The sequence below is a fragment of the Ambystoma mexicanum genome, chromosome 6p (genome assembly GCF_040938575.1).
Source record: "Ambystoma mexicanum isolate Mex_15411 chromosome 6p, UKY_AmexF1_1, whole genome shotgun sequence".
NCBI classification, from domain to species: Eukaryota; Metazoa; Chordata; class Amphibia; order Caudata; family Ambystomatidae; genus Ambystoma; species Ambystoma mexicanum.
In genome coordinates this window covers 1,352,496,423-1,352,510,673 of record NC_090935.1, presented here as the reverse complement: position 1 = coordinate 1,352,510,673, position 14,251 = coordinate 1,352,496,423, and the positions used below count along the sequence as shown (strand labels likewise).

The 14,251-nt window shown below is 47.4% G+C and overlaps 1 protein-coding gene across 7 annotated transcripts in view; it reads right to left on the bottom strand.

The window, feature by feature from the left end:
• The window catches only part of PSIP1 (PC4 and SRSF1 interacting protein 1), an 828,776-nt gene that overhangs the window by 313,463 nt on the left and 501,062 nt on the right, over positions 1-14,251 (bottom strand). For all 7 annotated transcript variants that reach the window (XM_069626044.1, XM_069626047.1, XM_069626045.1 and 4 more), the window contains one exon: positions 2,475-2,530. In XM_069626044.1, coding sequence (XP_069482145.1) covers positions 2,475-2,530 — 56 coding nt within the window. The remainder of the gene's footprint in view (positions 1-2,474; positions 2,531-14,251) is intronic.

Sequence of the window (14,251 nt, the reverse complement as noted above, 5' to 3'; positions counted from 1 at the left end):
CCCAGGGGGGAGGGCACCAGGTGCGGGTGTGGAGGTTGATGCAGCGGCGTTGGATGGCGCTTGCTTTTTAGCAGGAGGCTGATCCGGGGCCGGATGCCTGCAGAATCCTTTTCTGGATTTCCGACACCAACATGTGCAGGATAGAATGATGTCCAGAGAAACATCTCTCGGCGGAATCAGGGCAATAGGCCTACTAGGCCCAGTGCAGTCACCCTCAGCGTTTCCGCCGTCGTCCTCCATGTACTCGAGGATCGTGTGTACTGACTCCTGGTCCTCCTCGTCTGAGGAAGAAACCTCCATGTCTTGGGGCACGGCCTGCGGCTGGCCTGAGACCTCATTGCCCCCCCCCCCCTCTCTTTCTTGCACCCTGAGTGGTCTCAGCCGAGCTCAGAGACAGCCTCCTCTTTTCCGGTGTCTTTGCCACCGCCCCTGCCAAGGCCTTCCACCTCAGGGGTAGGGTCACCAAGGGCGCAGGGGGGAACTTCCGTCAGAGGGTCAGCCCCTTTGGCCTTCCAAGAGAGCGGCTGCCACCCTATCTCAATCGTCGACTATTATTTTTTCCTGGGCCGCCTGACTCTTCTTATGCAGATCTGCTGCCTTTTCTTCCATCCTAGGCTTCTCTGGTTTCTCCCACAGCTTAGCCGGGTTGGTAGATTTCCTGTTTGAGTAGGAGCATGATCGATGGCTAGAGATGGAGGCAGATGAGGTTGATCGCCCCATGCCCATAGCGGGACCCGCTTGCGCAGCGACCCTGACGGAAACAGACTAGCAGTGCTTGGCCTGGTCTTCGGCCCCCATGGATGGAGCGCCCTTAAAGGACTTAGAAGCCCGATCCTCAGACCGGTAGGGCCTGGGTGAGGCATGACCCTGCTACTGGCACAGGCCTCGATGCTTAGCCACGCCGCCAGTCTACTGTGATGATTCATCATTCTCTTGGAGAACCCGAGGCAGATCTCGCAATCCCCTTCTTTGTGGTCTGGGACAAGACAGAGGCATTGAAGGGGTTTGTCCGCCACAAACACGTTCCGTAGTCTGCAGCTGGAGCAGATCTCAAAAAGCGAACTTCCCTCCTCATCTGAAATGCACAGACAAAGGATCCCTGCTTGCCGGGCGATGGAGAGAAAGATCACAAGGGCTCCGTTTTTACAAAAATAGGACTTTCTCAAAGAAAGCATGAAAACTGTAGAATAGCTCACAGAGAAAAACTAGACAGCCAGAGGAGGGGTTTAGGGAGAGGGCAGTCATTGGCTGGGGGCAGTATAACTCAGTACAGTGAATGGTTTAGAGGAGAAATACAGTTTGTAAGTGAAAGTGAAACCAGTTTTTCTTTTACCAAGGATTCCCGGCCGGACATCGGGGAATATTCATGAGCATGTGAATCCATGCCAGACCCCATGCTGGAGAACCATTGGTAAACCAGATCAAGAGAAGCAAAGCTTTCAGGTACTCAACTCAGAGTCATAGCTTAGGACAATCAACAGGATACACATGCATAAATTGAGAGCAATACAAGGATTTTTGAATAACGGGCTGTGCAACAAGCAATGTGCAAATCTTTTTAAGGCTCACAAAGATGGTGACAAAAAGAATAGCAGGGAAAGATTTGAGAACACATCAACTGGGACGACATCCCTGGTCCTTTTAACTTCCATCATCCAGCATATGGGTCAGAGTGAACCTAATGATTACTCTCACTCAAGAGAGTTACCTGGTACCGATCACGAAGGACTGCCACGGTGCAAAGCCTACCCACATTCTCTACCCCTTCCCCAAAAACTTACCAATCCCCAATTATTAGCACTGGCAGCGCCCAGCTCCTCAGGTTTTTCTTGCCTTTATCACTGTGTATACCTACTAGAAACCAAGATAGCATTGCAAATCCCTGCTCACTATCTTGCATGGCCCGTTGACAGATTCCATGCCCACAAATATTCTACCCGTGAACCGGACCAGTTTACCTAGTCTACCGCATTGCTCAAATGCTTTTGCTTTATTTGGATGTTAATGTCTATTATTTTAAACTATTCCACATCCTGCTAATTCCCTATTCCCAGGTTTTCAAATAGGTTGGTAGTTTGTTTGGTTCTGTCACCTGAAGTGTGTTAAAAACCGTCAAAGCCAAGGTCTTTTGCATGGTTTCCAGGTGGGTTTCAAGTGCAATTGTCTTTGTGCATTTTAGAAGCAGTCTAGCGATCACTGGCATTCCGGTCTGCAAAACTATGGGAGTCTGGGACAACACCCTAAGGACAGCTTTCCTTTTTTTGATTAACATTTATGTATAAAATATAAGATTCAGAAAACCACATTTACAATAAATAAACAATTGTCCACCAATCTCATGAACTAGTACTATATTTTAGGATACATCAAACCTTTTGTAATTTTGACACCCCAAACAATAGAGCGCACACATTCTTGGAACACCCAACTTTGTTCTCAGCAGAAAGAAGGGCCAATATGTTTGAGCAACCAACCTTTTTTTCTGTCTATTTTTTTGGCCTCTGGTTTCTTGCTTTCGTCCTTGGAACTCCTGCCAAAATATAAAACAGCAGTCAAATGCTGAATGGTGGAGCAAGACAACAAATGTTCCATTCTTGTCAGTACTTACTATGGTTCTATGTTCTTTCATCGAAGGACAGTTTTTTCTGAAATGTTTTGTTTGAAACCCCGATTTTTATTATGTGGTGGTGGGGGGGAGGGGGTGGTCGCCACATCCCCTATTGTTTGTTTTCCCGACCAGCCCTAATTATGCACCACCACCCCCTATATGTTCTATTAGTTTATTCAGGAAAAAGCTTTTGGAAAAACCCCATCGAAAAAAGGTCAGTCGATGAAAGAACAGTATAGGCTTACTATAGGGAGTGCGCGGATTGACTGCATTAGGTTCTGCATTCTACTCAACATTTCATGCTTTCAGTATCCAATCCCTTGGGTTAACAGTGAATTGTATCTGTATGCTTTCTCAAATGAGCAATTGCAAATCAGTATTTGTGAACCTGGTCTTCCACATGCCAGAGGGAAGTAAGAGTACTTCGACATTTGCATGTAGGACAAACAATAGAGGGTATTCGGCAGAATTGTGTGCCAGAGCTGCAGGAGGCCTCTTGCAGCCAATAAGCAAACAGTACAAGAAGCCACTTTACACCATCTCATCTGCATTCCGGATGGGGGCGTCTGCCATATCCATTCCAAATTTCATTACTCCAGAACCGAATTTTGTAGTGTGTGTATTTTGACTGTCACTTACCTAGTAATCGCCCGACTTGCCTCTGCTTCGGAGCAAATGCTTTGCACTGGCCACCTCCTAATTGTTGGTTCAGAGTATTACACTTTGTTTTTCTCAAAATCAATAAAGGGTGTCCCTGTTACTCTATACCTACTCTACACGTTAAATAATCCCTCACGTTAACACCCTCAGATTGATTTTTCCTCCGACGCGGCATACCTTGAGCTTCCAGGTGGGGAGGCTAGGTGTTGTCCTATGATTCTAAGCAGACACAAAACACAAAGACTTACTGGGTAAGCAAGGTTTACGTTCAGAGGCTTGCAAATCTGCTTAAATTCACATGTTTTGCACAGACTCGCTATCAGTGCCTGTAAAATGTGGTGGGTAAGCTAGACCAAAGAAGATGTTCCACACAGCACATTTGTGTAGATATGCAGGCAAGGGCTATAAGGGAGAATTCTCATTTCTGTGCTAATTACCTTCAACCTTAGTGACCCTCTGCTCTTTTGCTGGACTGTAGGACTTAATTTCTATCCTGGAGTGAGTGAGAACCTTTTCCTCACCCCTTCATCTATTTATCCGATTAGGATTCTGGGTTGCTTTGTTTTTGAGTCTGACAAACTCCATAGGCACCTACTTATTGCATGTTGACACACAGCAACTTCAGTGCAGTGTCACAGGGAAATCCTTTAGATTTCTCTTAAGGTTTAAACACCTTTTATTGTGAAAACTACAGTTCACAAGAATTGTAAAGTGAAATTGACTTTTTTTACCTTTTCTCTGTTACTCAGTAGCCCCTTTTTGTACCTACTGATGTAACATTTTTTTATGCTACCCTCACTACTTTAAAGGGCCGGTGGGAGGGTTTTAATTTTCCTACCATTGTGCTTTTCTAGCGCAAGCCGAATCCTCAGCTGCAGTGTAGCACCGATGGGTGACCATTTTGTCGAAATATTTGGTCAAAATGGCCCCAGTCTTCTTTTTTTGCCATTTCTTGCTTGTGAGGTCTTTCTTAGGTTTTACTCTGCGCGCCAACCCAGGTTTTACCCTTTTGTTTGCTTTGCCTTTGGCGGGGGTTCAGTGCTAAAACCCACCTCTGGCTACAGTGTGTCTGGCAGGGCAGGCAGCGAAGGAGGTTACCAAAACTCCCCCATCCTTTGTCTTTAGGAATGCCTGAATTCACCCAAGTGCTGGCTGGTTATCTGCTGTGTGAGTGACACCTAGGCTGTGCATGAATGGGAGAAACCCACTTAAAAGGCAAAGCTTCTTGGACTGACGACAGTCGACCACTGGAAAGGACATCCGGATGAAGAAACCGTGAACAAAGCTTGCTGCAGCCTCATGGATGTTGAACTTCCCAGTGAATCTCTGCTGCTATGCTGAAACTCCTTTTTCTGAAATCGACAAAAGAAGCTCCGGAAGGGAGGACTTCTTACCTTGCCTTAGTGTCACAAACTAACCCCGAGACGAGCTTTGCAGGAAGACCTTTCCCCCAACTGGCTGTACTTCTTTGCTGTTGCAGGAACCGAGTGCCAGGGGTTGAGCAATCCGTAGTCGAGTGTAACGTCTGTAAACCGACCAAAAGCTCCAGAAGTCTCCCGAGGACCCTCCCAAAGCAGGATGACCCAAGCTAGAGTCACCTCAGAGTGCTGTACTCAAGAAGTGAAGGAAGGCCAACCAGTGTCAAGTTCCGCGGTGGTGCCATTTACCGAGCTCTGAAACCGCGAAGTGCTGCTGATCCGGAAAGAGCTCGTAGTTTCCGCCGCCCATCGAATTGCTGCTGCAGGAGGCCCCAGATGTCGTCCTGCTTGTCCCCACGACTGAGGCCAGGAACACAGGATCTGCTTGTTTTATGATTTGTAATGCGCAAGTGTACCCGAGGATTTTAGGGCGCAGCATTTTCAAGAATATGTGAAGCTTAGTTACAATAGTCATAAAATATACAGAAAGGCAGGAAGGTACACCAAAATTATATACAAGTCAACAAAGAGTTACATAGATAAAATATACATATAGACCAGTGTGCGCACGTTGTTACAGTCTATGCGGGTTGCTTAAGTATCTTAGACAGCCTACGTTTTCAGCGTAGAAACTACCTTAGATCGGAAATTCTGGTAGGGGAGGTCCGCTTTGAGATTTGGCGGCAATGATTTCCACAGTTTGGCTGCTTTCACTGGGAAGCTATTGCCCCCTATGGTGGCTTGTTTGAAGTTGGGGACTGTAAGGCAGTCTTTGTAAGCAGTTCTGGTGGGTCTCAGGGAAGGTTGTCTGTGGAATCTGTTTATAAGGTATGTAGGGGCAGCATTATTTAGGGATTTGTGGGCGAGTGATGCAGTTTTTAAGAGAATTTTGTCGTTGATGGATAGCCAGTTCTGTTCGCTAAATCCTGAGATGTGCTCTCTTCTGGAGATGCCCAAAGCCGCTGTGAGGGCATTATTCTGGAGAGTTTGTCGTTTGCTAGTGGTAGCCTTGGATGATCCCAGATAAAGGGCATTACAGTAGTCTAGGTGGGATAGAATAAGGGCTCTAGCGAGGGTAAGGCAGCTAGTATCAGACAGAAATGGTTTTGCTGTGCGGATTAATTTACACGTATATGCCATGGAGGTGGTCAAGGAGCTCACCTGTCTTCTGAAGGAGAAGTTAGAGTCCAGGTAAAAGCCTAGAGTTTTGACCTCTTGCCCAACTTTAATGTTGTTCCCATCGATCATGAGAGTTATAGGTACGGTCAAGTTTCTTTAGACTGGATATGGTGCCTAGAATGAGGAGTTCAGTTTTATCATCATTCAGGCATAGTTCATGAAGGGCCATCCATGCCTGGATGATGATGTACACCCTATTTAGCAAGGCCAAATCCTTTCCATAATCTCCAAGAAAGCAGAAGGAGGATCTGGGTATCATCTGCATAGTTAGTGTAGGTGATACCGAGATGATCCAAATCATCGAAAAGGGGCTTAGTAAATATGTTGTATAAAGTGGGGGAGACTGTAACGCTCACCTGATTCCCGCAGAGGCGCCGGTCTTGACTGGGTGAATGCCGTATCTTCAAAGGTGATGTGTAACACACGGTTGGCTCTTTGGGCTGGACCTCTGTGCACTGTATGTCTGACTCGAAGAGTAAGATGTCTGCAGATAGAAAATATGGGATTAATGAACTGGGGTTATTGGGTGCCTCTCTCCTCTTCCCTTTCTCTTCTCCTGTAGAACCCCAAAGGTTAACGCCCTCACCTTAGGTAAGTGAACGCCGAGCTCTCCATCTGCCTCGGGGCAGGGTGCCGTAACCAGTTTCTTCACTGGATAAGGGTGCAGGCCTCTTGACCTCAGAGGACTGCTGTCCGTCGTTAACTGCACGAACGGTAAGTTCTGGGCACTTCAAATGTCTTAAAAGTCTTTTGTAATGATATCTCTTGTTTTGCAGGGTTCCGGCGATGGCGGATGGCGGGCTGATGAGAGTTGAGGATCGAACCCGCGTGAGGAATAGAAGCGCCTGGAAGCACGTAAGTAAGCGCTTGTAGCCTACTTCTGTCCCTTTTATCTTGCAGGTACAAGTTCGGAGCTTTAGAGAAGCTGAAGGGTGCTGGAATACCCACTGGATTCGGCGTGGGAAAGAGTAATGGCACGTGAGTAATAAAGTTGCCCAATGTCTTTAAACGCACCTTCTTTTGTCTTTCAGATGCAGGATGCAGCGCCGAAGGCCTCCGGAGCGTGCGAAGAGCTGGTAAGCTTTTGTCTTTCAGATGCCGGAATGCAGTGCGAAGACCTCCGGAGCATGCGAAGAGTAGGTAAGCCTTTGTCTTTCAGATGCCGGAATGCAGCGCGAGGCGTTGGTGACAGCCGATGGACCAGGTAAGAGATGCGCTGCCACTGAAGACCGTAGTGCTAACCTGTTCTTTCTTTGTCTTTACAGGTGCTGCTGAAGACTGGATTCCAGGATGGTAAGCCTTTGTTCCCTTAGGCCCAGGATCAGAAGCAGAAGACACGATGAGCGTTCTGCTGCAGAGAATGCAGAATAACACAAAGCAAGATTCATCCATCGGGTGTGGTTTAAATAGCCTCCTGTAGTGCTTAGGTGTCTCCTTCCACAGCCACGCCTAGGTAAGAAAAGAGTTCCTGCTTTCCAGAAGAGTTCCAGTGTTCTGAACCTAGGGAGTGGCTCCTGCCCCACCCAACAGGAAAAGTAGTCCCAAACAGAAGAGGATCAGGGGTTCAACTGGCAGGTAAGTAAGCAGCATGGTCTGCTGCAGGTAAGTCCACCCAAGCATTATGAGCCCGGCGCTTCCAGCGCTGGGACTGGGCATCTTTATGAGCCTGGTGCCACTGGCGCCAGGACAGGGTCCAAAAGGTCCCAATTGGGACTGGCTGGCACTCGGAACCGGTGTTATGGGTCTGCTTCCAAGGGAGTCGGGCAAGTCCTGATCTTTTGGAAGCAGAGATCATGACAGAGACACAGGAACCTTGTGGGACACCACAGGTAATGGGTATGGGGTCTGCCGCCGCAGTAGGTGCGAAGACCCTCATGGTTCTACCGTTAAGAAAAGAGGTAATCCAGGTGATAGTCTCGGCCAAGAAGTGAGCTGATGTGTGGAGGTGTGTGCATAGGACAGAGTGATCGACCAAATCGAAGGCTGCAGACAGATCGAGGAGTAGGACAACTTGGCCATTGTCTCTGAGCGTATCGATCTGAGCTTTCAAGTCAATGAGGGCGGTTTCGGTTCCATGTTGAGGGCGGAACCCTGATTGTCTGGAACCCAGTAGATGTGTTCTTCCAAATGCTTCTGTATTTGTACATAAGCAACCTTGTCCAGGATTTTTAGTAGGAAGGGAACAGTCGTTATGGGTCTGTAGTTTGTAGGCGTGGCTGGGTCGAGTATGAGTTTTTTTAATAGTGGAAGTACCCAGGATTGTTTTAGATTAGTGGGGATAGAGCCCGAGGTGAAGGAGGCATTAATTAGTTTTGTGATGAAGGGAGAGAGGTCACGGGCGGCATCTTTAATGAGCTGTGCTGGGCATAGGTCTCCCTGACAGTTGGAAGGTTTCAGAGACGGGATGACTTTTTCTACTTTGAGAATCGTGACTTTGGAGAAGTTAAAGCGAGGGAGATCTGTGTGTGTGGGCATGGCTGGTGTTTTAGAGGGAAGAGTGTTGTTGAGGGACACTTTTTTGTGGGCTATTTTGCTTTGGAGGGTTGCAATTTTGTTGGCTAGGGCGCTTTGACTTTCTGAGCACCAGTTTTTATCTTTAGTACAGGTATCAAGAGGTACTATGGGGGTTTCAACTTCTTTAAGGATGGAGAAGAGTTCTTTCATGTTTAATTTTGCTTGGGATATGCGAGAGTCAAAGGAGGTTTGTTTAGCCAAGTAGATTTCTTTTTTGTAGAGTGTGGCTAGTTTGGTGAGTGAGTTTGTTCGCATGCTGAGGGGGATTTTTTCCAAGTGGCCTCATAGTTCCTTTTTTGCTGCCTTAAATTTTAAGGAATGGGGTGTACCATTTGTTTAGATGCGTCTTTGGTTTGCTAGGTCTCATTTTGAAGGGGGGAATTAGGTCCAGCGAGGTGGCCATGATCTTATTATATTCTTCAACCTAGGTCTCAGGGTCTAGGTTGTCTGGGAGTGAGTTGAGTGTAGGGAGTAAGTTCGGGATGAGTCTTTCAGCTGTCATATTCTTCTTATTTCTTGTGAGGGTGGGCGGGGTCCTGATAGTGGGTGGGGGTTTGTCAGTAGAGAGCATGAAGGAAACCAGGCGGTGGTCGGTCCAGGCTAGGGGTGAGGTGTTAGTAATGTTCGCTAGACAGTTGTGATCGGCCACCCAATCGAGTGTTCTACCTTTGTCATGTGTAGGTGCCATACTTCTTTGCGTGAAACCTAGTTCCGAGAGAGTGTGGACTATGGTGCTGGCGGAATGCTCTTCAGGATCATTGTAGCCGATGTTGAAGTCACCCAACTGGTGAGGTTGGTGGAGAGGATGGTATTAATATCTTCATCGAAGGTACCAATGGTCCCTGGCGGGCGGTAGATCAGGTGGATGTTGAGAGTTTGGGTGTTGGTCAGTGGGATTTTGACTGAGTGTTTCGCATGATGGGACTGTGGTGGGTGTAGCTAGTCTCATGGTAGGACTGCAATTATGGATAATGGCAAAACCTCCTCCTCTGGAATAAGGACGATCTTGTCTCAGGATAGAATAATTATCTGGGACTGCCAACATGAGCATGGGGCCTGCTGCTGGGTGCAGCCAGATCTCAGTAATGGCAAGGATGTAAAGGTCTTCATTGAGGATTAGATCGGCAATTTATGTGGTGTGAGCTACTAACGATCTGGCATTGATCAGAGCTCCCTTTATTTTAGGGCTGGTTATGATTTTGGTGGAAGTAATGTGGCACTTGTCTTGTGTGGACTCAGGAATAGCCTGAATAGGGGAGCTGAGTGAGGGTTTAAGGTTGGAGTTTTGGGGCGAGTTCGATTTTTTAGTGGAGGACCTTGGTAAGATTTTGGCATTCTGTAAGGTGGGCAATGAGCGGGCTACGGGCTTGTAAATTTTGGCTAGTCTGGCTCCAAGTCCTAGGTTCCTATTGATGGTAGAGCGAGGGAGACTGGTCCGTTGCAGTGGTTGGGGGTCGTTTATATCTAGGTATGAAGACTTGGTGTTGGACATGGATGGGTCTCGCGCTTTAGGTGGCTGAGGAGTCATACTAGGCCGTAATGCGGTATTGATGAGGATCAAGGTGCAGGCAAGCAAGTGGGTGGTTGATATACACATGCTCGGTGGTAGGGCGAGAGTGTTTGGTGATTAGGCGTTGATTTAGTTGACGCCGGTTAGCACAGAGAGGCTAAGTTCCATTGGGGTGACACCTGGATAAGACTAAATGAGTTGGCTTCAAAGCATTGAGGTACTTCACTTAGGATGGGACAGTGTAGCTACGATGGACTAGTAGTGTCTTTATTTGAAATAAGGCGGTATAGCTAGAGGCAGTAGGTAACACCTAGATTAGCATTGGGCAGTGTGGCAGCAATACGCTGGTGACACCTGGATTTGCGATAATACAGTATGGCTAAAGGCAATGAGTAACACCAAAATGTGGCGTCAGGCAGAGTGTCTAGAATGCACTGGTAGCACCTAAATTGGATAGAACAATATGGCTGGAGGCAGGCAATGAATGACACCTAGATTTGACGTTAGACAGAGTAACTGAAATGCACTAACAAGAATACACTGGTAGCATCTTAAATTGGATAAAGCAAAAATGGCTAGAGGCAGTGAGTGACACCTAGACATCGGACAAAATGACTAGAATGCCTTAGTGACATCTAGATTTGAGTTGGGGCAGTTAGTCTAAAAAGCATTGGCCCTGGAGTATTCTATAAAATTGCACATTGTGTCACATGCCCTCCATCAGAGACTGGCAGGCAGAATCAACATAAATCATGGGATTATATAGAGGGCAGGTTAATGGCAGGCTTGTGTAGGCTGACTCTGGTCAGCAGTGATTATAGTTATATTAGCACAGGTAATAGCGTATTAATCAGGCGGTACGTTTGTGCACATTGAGTGTAATATGCAGGCACAAATGTTATGACAGAGGTACACAGATGACCGGGTGTCTGCAGAGTAATCCAAGTGACACGGTACACAATTACACACGGTGTGAGAAGTAGCAGATCGCGCGCGAAGCAACGAGTGTGCAGCATGGCCTGGTGAACATAAAAGATATATAGTAGAGCAATATAGGCAAATGTTATTTGTAGTCAGTTAGGAGGTTGTCTACGCACATGTAGTAATGGAGATACCCAGAATGGTACAGTAAGCATATGCGTCATGCATGATACGGTAGCTGGTGTCAAGTTTGTGGGGCTGGACACAGCGTACCTTTAGCTGTTGTCACAGTGATCTTGAATCAGGCGCCGGCAAGATAGTGCAGGAGCACGGAGTGAACAAATAACAGAAGGCTCGTATGCAGTCAAAGAGGCGGCGTGAATAGCTTCACTGTGTTAGACACTGAAAATTAACGATGATGCTGGCGCATAGGTGCAAACAGTAGTGAGGTAGATTTCAAGTAGGCATGGAATGCCTTGCGAAAAGAGGTAGTATCACCTTGATAAGGGCGGCTGCAGGAGCCAGGGGGGCTGGCAGACGGCAAACAGGGCAAAACAGGCTCAAACCAGGAGCTGGCCTTGCCTCCTGTGGGCCTTGGAGGGAGTGGGCCGCCTTCGCCTGCCGGCAGCCAATGAGATTGGATATGGGCCCGGCAGCCAATCAGTTCGCATCAGGGGCCCGGATTAGGTGGATGGTGTTGAATACAAACTGCAATCAGCCATCTTGGAAAGTTGGGTACCTCGTGTACCTTGATTGCGGCGAGGGGCTCTATAAAGCCTTTTGGGAAAATAAACGCATTTATTTTCGTTTTTCAGCGTTCAGGAACAAAGCGTGCTCATCGGATGAGAAATAGGGGCTTTGCATATGATTTTTGCATGGTCGAGCGGAGGGCATCAACGCTTACCATAATTTAAGGACAGCAGGGCTAGGCAGCATGCGTGCTTCGTGGGTCCACTGCTCCTGCATGGACATGACCTGGAGCTCCTGCTCGACAGGTGGGAGATAGGGACTGCTGGACGACTCAAAACAGGAGCTGGCCTTGCCTCCCAAGGGCCTTTGAGGGAGTGGGCCGGCTTCGCTGCAACCAGACAGAAGCCAGGTAGACCCTCTGTTAGGGAGAATTCTCATAAATGTGCCAATTCCCTTCACCTTAGAGACCCCCAGCCACTTTGCTGGATTTTGAGGACTTTATTTTTTTTACCTGGAAAGAGTGTGTGAGCCTTTTTTCCCACTCATGTGTTTTGATGTATGTTTTACACTTGTGTTCTTTGATTATGGAGTTTTAGATAACCCCATAGGCATCATCTTTTCATGTGTGTTACACAGCACCCTCAGTGCAGTGACACAGGGATGTCTTTTTAGACTTCCCAAATGTTTAAATACCTTCTCTGGGATCAAATACTGTTCCCCAGAGAATGTAAAGTGACATTGACTTTACTAGTCTTTCCAAAATTCCTAGTCCCAGCACACACCATCTTTTAATGGAGTGCTGGAGGGGTTACATAGTATCCCCTGTGTCTAGACACTCATGTAGCAGTCAAATGCTATCCTTTCCTACTGAAAAGGCTGGTGGCAGTGGTTTTACAACAAACTACCATGATTTTTCACAACCGCTAACACCGGTAGCTAAAAATCACGGGAGCCATGTTTTTCAAGATGGCGCCTTAAGCCCCTTTGTTTAAACGGGTCCCGGTCTTCTTTTTTCACCATTTCTTTTTGGAAAGGTACTTCTAGTGTTTGTCTCTGCGCACCAAACCAGGTTTGGTCCCTTTGTTCGTGTGCCTTTGGCGGGCTTCAGGACTGAAGTCCGCCCTTGGCGTCAGAGTCTGGGGTGGGCAGGAAGTGAGGGAGATGCCCGAAACTCCCTGTGCTCAGTCTCCTAGGAGACCCAAATGCACTCTGGCGTGATTGGCTGACTGTCTGGCAAAGACAACCACCCTGCTGGGTGAGTGACAGCTAGGCTGGAATGAAAGGGAGAAAACTGTTTAAAAGGCGAGTCTCTTGGACTGGAAGGGGAGTCGACCACTGGAACGAAAGCACCGAAGACGAGCTCGAAGAGGACAGCTGCTGCAACTCCTGGGCCGTGGTTTGCCCGGTGAAGCCCTGCTGCAGGTCCGAATTGCCAAATTCCATTCGACAGAAGCACCTTCAAGAATGGCTTCTTCTTTTCAGTTGGTAGGACCCATCAACTCATAAGACACCTGGATACCATTCTCAAGGTTGGTTAGGATTAACCAGGGAGAGGGACACCAGTTTGTGTTCTTGAATCTACAGTTACTGGAAATGAAGTGACTCCATCTTGTTTGCTTTCTTCTACGCTCCCGTGCAGTGCAGGAGTTCCCGAAGTCCTCCCTCTTGTCCCCACGACTGAAGCTCAGGAACAGCGAGATCTGCAGGAACTGCCAGGAACCACGACTTCAGCAACATTTGTTTCTTCATATAAAGGTACTGTGCCAACCCGATTGAGAAAACACCACTCTCGCGGTGAAAGTTTGTGAAACTTTCCCAACTCGCAGGCCTAATCAGCTTGTGACCCCACAAATTATCCCTTTCCGCCTAAACTACTTCTGAGAACTTTTGCAAAGACTTTACCGTTTGATACCAGAACTGCTCCTTCCTATTCAGTGTTAGGCAGAAACCTGTGCAGTTCTCTTAGGGACCACTGCAAAAGATTTAAGACTACAGGTGTTAGCAGTAAACCCACTTGGTAGCAGTCTGTACCACCCAGATTTACCTGGTAGCTGTGGCTGAGCAGTCAGACTTCCCTCAAGAAGAGTTAGGCAGTATGCACAGTATACTCAATAGGCACTCAGATACAATAATACAAGCAAACACTGACCAGAGCTTTGGTATCAAAGTATATAATTATTTATTTATAAACACACAGTTGAAACAATTCAGCACTCTTATTGTAAAATATTCTAAACACAGTTACTATTATGATATATACACCCCTTTTTCCCTTATTAGAAAATCACAGTAAGACACCACTTATTTTCATACAGAGGTGAGCGCTTAACTAGATTGCACTCTACTAAGGTTGTGAAAAAGGGAGGGGAAAAGACAGAATATGCAGGGTTACACCACTCTACGATTCAGGAACACTATTAGCAAGGCAGAGAGCAAAAAGTCACTGGTGAGCCAAAGTCCAAAGGCTGGGCCCACTCTTAGAGAGAGCAGAGCACAAATGCGCCCAAGATCACACAGTTACACTAGGCTTAGAAAGTCTTGCAGAGGGTTCAGAAAAGAGTTTAGAGAGGCTTAGAAAAGTTTAGCCAAGGTGTCCCAGGCTAACCCAGGTTCGAAAGCCGGGGGCTAAATCTACCCCGTACAGTCGGTTGCAAGGGAAGCCAGGCGGGACACGTTACCTTAAGTGGGAAGGATCCTCCAGCGGTGGCAATTGTTCCTGGTAGTGGTTGCAAGTTGCGTCGTCGTCCAGGG